Raw genomic sequence first — 6,615 nt, 5'->3', positions numbered from 1 at the left:
CACATCCTAAAATTAGGAATTGAATCCAAGTGTGTAAAATTATCAGTGATTCATCACTTATCAAATCTCAAGAGAATCCAAGCAGTTGTAAAGTGTTACGAATAAATAGAAGGCCACTGTTAAGTTTTTCAAAGGTAAGGGGAAGCCGGAAGTTTCCACTATGCTCAAGAAAACTCCGCTCTTGAAATGGTCCTTGCCTAGTTAAGCATATGGATGAACCAACCTCCCACCCCTTTTCTTAGGTTAGGCAGGTTTCCCAAAATGACTGAATATTTACAGAAATGTTGTTTCCTTACCTCAAAACCCTGAACACTCCCAACACATGAGAGTCTAACCTTAAATGACTAACCTAATTAGAAGCTTTATCACAAAAATTAGACCAGTGTAAATAACAAACATTTATTGGTGTCACTTATGGTAGAAAAAAGTTCCTACACCAGATACACATGACCCAATTGTTAAATAGAACATTTTCAAGGTGAACACACGCCCTAACCCAGCTTTTTTTTAACCCACTTTTGATTATAGCCAATTCCTCCTTGCCCCCCACCCCAAGACATGTGAGCAACTGCTAATGAAAAGCAGTAAACAGCCACTTGGGCTATAGCATTTTCAACTCCACTCCAAGGTGAAGATTCCAATTACATTCGAGACTTAAGTTCTCTCAATTTTCTCCTAGCGAAAGTTCCTGAGTCCAGTATTTACAATATTATAGCACTAGCAGAGCAGTGTCTACAACTCATCTTTGTCTGCTGCTTCCTCCTCATTGGTTGGGGGAGGGCCTGCACTTCCATAGAGTTTGCTGATAATTGGCTGAACAATTTCTTCTAGCTCCTTCTTTTTAGCTTTGAAATCTTCAATGTCAGCATCTTGGTGACTTTCCAGCCACTCAATCTTTTCTTCTACAGCTTTTTCCATGGTCTCTTTATCTTCTGAGGAAAGTTTACCTCCCAGTTTTTCTTTATCTCCAATCTGATTCTTAAGAGAGTAGGCATAGCTTTCCAATTCATTTCTTGTGTCGATGCGCTCCTTGAGCTTTTTGTCTTCCTCAGCAAACTTCTCAGCATCATTGACCATTCTTTCAATTTCTTCAGGTGTCAGGCGATTTTGGTCATTGGTAATTGTGATCTTATTTTTGTTGCCTGTACCTTTGTCTTCAGCTGTCACTCGAAGAATGCCATTCACATCTATCTCAAAGGTGACTTCAATCTGTGGGACCCCACGGGGTGCAGGAGGAATTCCAGTCAGGTCGAAAGTTCCCAGAAGGTGATTGTCTTTCGTCAGGGGTCGTTCACCTAGAAGTCACACACACAAAAATTGTTAGTTGTCACTGATAAACGTTAGTACATTTGGATTTCTACTTTTAAGTCTGCAGTGGCAAGGGCACTCTATCAACTTAAAGTGGGTGGTACTGGATCTGAAAAGAGCAGTGAATTAAGTTACTAGTACTGTTAATCGAATTTCGTCTATTTTATAGCAGTATGAACTTTGCTTGTTGTATTTTAGAAGCCAGCTCAGAAGGCATTTTTAATGGGAAAGAGTGCCAGACAAAAAACAGATTTTAGTCCTTGCTCTACCAAACAACACTAAATTAAGGTCTTCTCACCTGAAAACAGCAGATACTTCTTTCCCTAGTCATTTCAACAGCGTATATTAAAAAAAAAGTCAAACTCTTCAAACACATACCATGATATTAACAAATGTAAGCAATTACCTTCATAGACCTTGATGGTAACAGTTGGTTGATTATCAGAGGCTGTAGAAAAGATCTGAGACTTCTTGGTGGGCACCACAGTGTTCCTTGGAATCAATTTGGTCATGACACCTCCCACAGTTTCAATACCAAGTGTCAGGGGACATACATCAAGCAGTACCAGGTCACCTGGCAAAAGTAAGTTAATTGAGGTAAGTTCCAATTCAGGAGTCATAGGAGCAATACCAAGCAGTCCCCATGATCAATAAAACTTCATCTTCTCCATCTTGCCACTTGGTTAGGTTCTATGCAAAATCATTTCAGAAGCAGTGAATTAAATACAGCTGCTAAGGATGTTGAGACTTCCAGGTCTTGTCATCACTGTACCCTTCACTAGCTCTTTGAGCTTGCTGCTTGTGTTCTATTGCTTTCCAAAGCAACAGCTAATACTTTTCCCATTCAGCTACTGAAACACTGTGGACAATGCTGACAGACTTACCTGTATCTTGATCACCAGAGAGCACACCAGCCTGGACAGCGGCACCATATGCCACAGCCTCATCTGGGTTTATGCCACGGGATGGCTCCTTGCCATTAAAAAACTCTTTAACCAGCTGTTGAATCTTTGGGATTCTAGTAGAGCCACCAACAAGAACAATTTCATCAATATCAGACTTCTTTAAATCAGAATCTTCCAACACTTTCTGGACAGGCTTCATGGTGGAACGGAACAGGTCCTAGAGTAAGAGACACAATCACTGTGATGATGTCTGTCATACCCACAAATAGTCGAAATCCTTAAATGCACTGTCCCATACTCAGAGTCTAACTAGATCTCATTAGCAAAACAAGGAACATACCATGTTTAGCTCTTCAAATTTAGCCCGAGTCAGGGTCTCCGAGAAGTCTTCTCCTTCATAGAAGGACTCGATTTCAATTCTTGCTTGATGTTGGGAAGACAGGGCCCGTTTGGCCTTTTCTACCTCACGCCGGAGTTTCTGCACAGCTCTGTTGTCCTTCCGAACATCTTTGCCAGTCTTCTTTTTGTAGAGTTTGATGAAGTGTTCCATGACACGCTGGTCAAAGTCTTCTCCACCCAGATGAGTATCTCCATTAGTGGCCACGACTTCAAAGACACCATTATCAATGGTGAGAAGAGACACATCAAAGGTTCCACCACCCAGGTCAAACACCAGGATGTTCTTCTCCCCTTCCCTCTTATCCAGGCCATAAGCAATAGCAGCTGCTGTACTGTTAGGGGAATGAGAAAGAAAAAACAAACCTTACTTAACTTTTACCTTTCCACATTTGGCAAATGTGCCATACTTTTGAATTTAACACTTACGGCTCATTGATGATCCTCATGACATTCAGTCCAGCAATAGTTCCAGCATCTTTGGTTGCCTGGCGTTGGGCATCATTGAAATATGCTGGTACAGTAACAACTGCATGAGTAACCTAAAATGATAACAAAAGGTAGTTAGACATGTTTTATCATACAGTTTAACCTTTATTTAAGTTACAGTCAAACTATCACTTTATTTTTAAGATAATTATATGTATGTGGACTTGCAAGCAGTAAGTGATAAATGAAAAGACCCTAGTATTTTGTTTGATCTCCAGTAAAACATGCAAGTAATTAAAACTGATATACATGGATGTCAGACTTTTAAAATGATGAAAGCATCTACACGACACGATCAGAATCGGTAATAATAAAACTGCTCAACACGGTTCTAGAAAATACCTACCTTCTTTCCCAAATAAGCCTCAGCAGTTTCCTTCATTTTAGTGAGAACCATGGCAGAAATTTCTTCAGGAGCAAATGTCTTTGTTTGCCCACCTCCAACATCAACTTGAATGTATGGTTTAGTTTTCTTTTCAACCACCTAAATTTGAGAGAATAATTATTATTTTCAGACATAGGAGCAATGACATTTTAAACTTTAAAAGAGGACTGAGACTCACTTCCCTCTCCAAAGTTGGGTTTATTTTGGACCCTTTGAGCTGAATATTTGGGGCAGAAATATTTAAGGTGTAGAAGGTGCCTTACAATTACAAGCCACTTCAGTTTTAATCAGTCTCTTAATTCTAAACTATTGTCGACAGAATAGTTATGCATGAAATTTCCTTGCCAAGTTTACTATCTTCAGTTCTGAAATATACTAGGAGTATAAAATAAAATTACACACACACGACATCTATATCCCCTTTGCTTGTGCCTAAACTTTTTAATTCTCAATACTCCCATCACCATCACCCACTATCTATTTAGAAGAAAAAAACCGGTTCGAACCTTGAAAGGCAAGAACTTGATGTCCTGCTGCACGGACGGGTCATTCCACGTCCGGCCGATGAGTCGCTTGGCGTCGAAGACTGTGTTCTCCGGATTGGAGGTGAGCTGGTTCTTGGCTGCATCGCCGATCAGACGCTCCCCTTCAGGAGTGAAAGCCACATAAGACGGCGTGATGCGGTTGCCTTGATCGTTGGCGATGATCTCCACGCGGCCGTTCTTGAACACCCCGACGCTGGCGGAAAAAACCGAACGGAAGGAATCAGCACCACGATGCTCTGGGCAGCCCAGGAGGCCACGCCCCATTTTCCCCTCTCCCCAAACCCCACTTACCAGGAGTAGGTGGTACCCAGGTCGATGCCGACCACCGTGCCCACGTCCTCCTTCTTGTCCTCCTCCTCCGCGCGTGCCGTGCCAAGCAGCAGCAGCAGCACCGCAGCCACCAAGGACAGCTTCATCTTTCCAGCGCCGTCGGCCAGTCGGTCAGCAGGCAGCTATAGGGCTTCGCAGGAAAACCAGCCACAGGCCGCAAACACAGGAGCGCACCGAGGTTACTGAGCTGAGGATGACAGGGCCCGGGATCAGGAGAACAGTGGACAATGCGAAGGGCAGGTCCGAAAAGACAGGCCGCGGCACCTACCTCTCAAACGCACGAAAAGCTTAAGTTGATGTGTCTGTGATGTCTCGGTCAGCGTCTACCGCGCCGTCGCCTACTCCGCTTATATACCCTCCCCCCAGCCCCGTCGTGGAGGCCTCCGATTGGCGAAGGCGCAGCTCGTTGGACGTCGCTGATTGGTCCAGGCCACCAAGCTGGCCGCTGCGGATTCGAAGCGGCCTCCTCCGCAGCTAACGTCATCGCTACGCCCCCCGAGCTGACTCATTGGCTGTTGGGCGCGCACAGCAATCACCAATGAGACACAACATCCGCCTCGGGCTCCAGCTCCGTTGGTTTAGCAGCTGCCTGTCAGTGACGGGATCTCTCACCCCGAGGTGGTTTCCGCCGGTAACAGCTGAGGTCCCACCTCCACGCTGGGCCCTGAGGGGATCGGGGCCCGTCCGGCGTGCCAGATACCCTCAAGGCAGTAGGACTTGAGTCCGTGCCTTCTTCACGATCCGCCCGCGTGACCTTCCTCCGTCCCTCTCGAGGGAAGCGGCTGTTTTCTCCTCCCTGCCTCCATCCCGTCCCTGGCAGGCAGGTGTCAGCGTAGATGTTGTGATCACCTCCGAACAAATTTCTCTGTCCTTTATAGCTGCCACAGGTACTAGTGTCCTGGGGTCTTTTGTTGCTCATCAGGCCGCAGCTCTTGAGTTGGGACCTAGGCTGCGCACTGCCCGGTCGCGAATCATGGCTCCTTCTACTTCCATGCCCCGGCACCCGCTATCCCGTTGTGTTTCCCAGGTCTCCCCACATTGCCTTGCCCCACGGTAAGTCCCAGGACAGACCTGACCAAAGTAATTGGCTCCCATACAGAGTCCCCTACACATATGGCAGCCCTGCACTTAAGAGCGTGCTAATGCCATCACTCCCACCTTGGGATGCATCATTTTTCTAGCTTGTCACCCCTTGTCTTCTCTCTCCTTGCCATCATTTCCTTTTGTGGCTCAGATTATCATTTACAATGCCTTCTTCATCCTTTATTGATACCTTTTTACTTTCACTTCTGGAAAAGGTCTGATTGTGCTAAACATATTTAATGGACAAAGACCTCTGGATAATACCATACTCTTGTAGCAAAAAGTATAAAGGCTGCTATTTACTTTAGCCTTACTATGTGCCAAGCATTATTCTTTTACCTTTCGGTCCTTACAGTTCAATACTTGGCATTTCCCATTTTACAGATGAGAAAATTGAGACCAAAGAGATTAATTGTCACAGAGCTGCTAAGTGATAGAGTTATTATTGATATCCAAGTAAGCTTGACTCTGTAGCCAATGCTCATAATAAGTTTTTTAATTTGTTTATTTTTTGGCCTCTGTGTAGAGCATGTGGGGTATTTAGTTCCCCAAACAGGGATCAAACCCATGTCCCCTGCATTGGAAGCACAGAGTCTTAACTACTGAACTGCCACGGAGGCTCCCAACAATTTTTTAAAATTAAGTTCACTTATTCAACAAATTTTTAGAGGCCCTACTAGAGATGGGTCAAAGGCCTGATACAAAATATTTTGAGATGCTTACAGAAAATTTGTGGGACTTACCACAGTCAGGAGCTAGTGACTCCAGTATTTTTTGCACTAAATGGGTTCCTGAGATTCATTGGTATGAGCAATAGTATGTCCAAATAGCACTGAAACATCTTACGCACAGTTGACTAAGATGCTGAGCCTAGGAGTCAGTACTCAGGAATTTTTCTTTCTCCTTTAGTGCTCCTCAAAGGTTATGCTGGTGACTCAGTGTTGACTCCGTTCTTACAATTGAAGTTGCATCATGCATCTCTTTCACAGGGCTTGTAATACTGCTGTAACACCTACCCTTCTTCAGGTTACATCAGTCCATTATCAAGATAGACATCACCATTCCACCACATTGCAGTTACATATCATTTCAAGCAAATTTTCTGTATGTATCATAGTCCATATCCATTAAAAACAGCTCTCAATTTCAGCCTCATCCTTGATTGATGGAGTAA

General features: G+C 44.2%; 1 protein-coding gene across 1 annotated transcript; it reads right to left on the bottom strand.

Annotated features, from left to right (window-relative positions):
- Positions 1–383: 383 nt before the first annotated feature.
- HSPA5 (heat shock protein family A (Hsp70) member 5) lies at positions 384–4,727 on the bottom strand. The gene is made up of 9 exons (XM_005893048.3): positions 4,627–4,727; positions 4,320–4,545; positions 3,990–4,221; positions 3,445–3,582; positions 3,039–3,151; positions 2,554–2,944; positions 2,193–2,430; positions 1,715–1,882; positions 384–1,295 (listed from the first exon to the last, which is right to left on the bottom strand). The coding sequence occupies exons 2-9, from the start codon at positions 4,442–4,444 to the stop codon at positions 733–735; spliced, it is 1,968 nt and encodes a 655-aa protein (XP_005893110.1). The 5' UTR covers positions 4,445–4,545; positions 4,627–4,727; the 3' UTR covers positions 384–732.
- Positions 4,728–6,615: the final 1,888 nt, after the last annotated feature.

The sequence above is a fragment of the Bos mutus genome, chromosome 11 (genome assembly GCF_027580195.1).
Source record: "Bos mutus isolate GX-2022 chromosome 11, NWIPB_WYAK_1.1, whole genome shotgun sequence".
Lineage (NCBI taxonomy): Eukaryota > Metazoa > Chordata > Mammalia > Artiodactyla > Bovidae > Bos > Bos mutus.
This window is presented reverse-complemented; position numbering and strand designations above follow the sequence as displayed.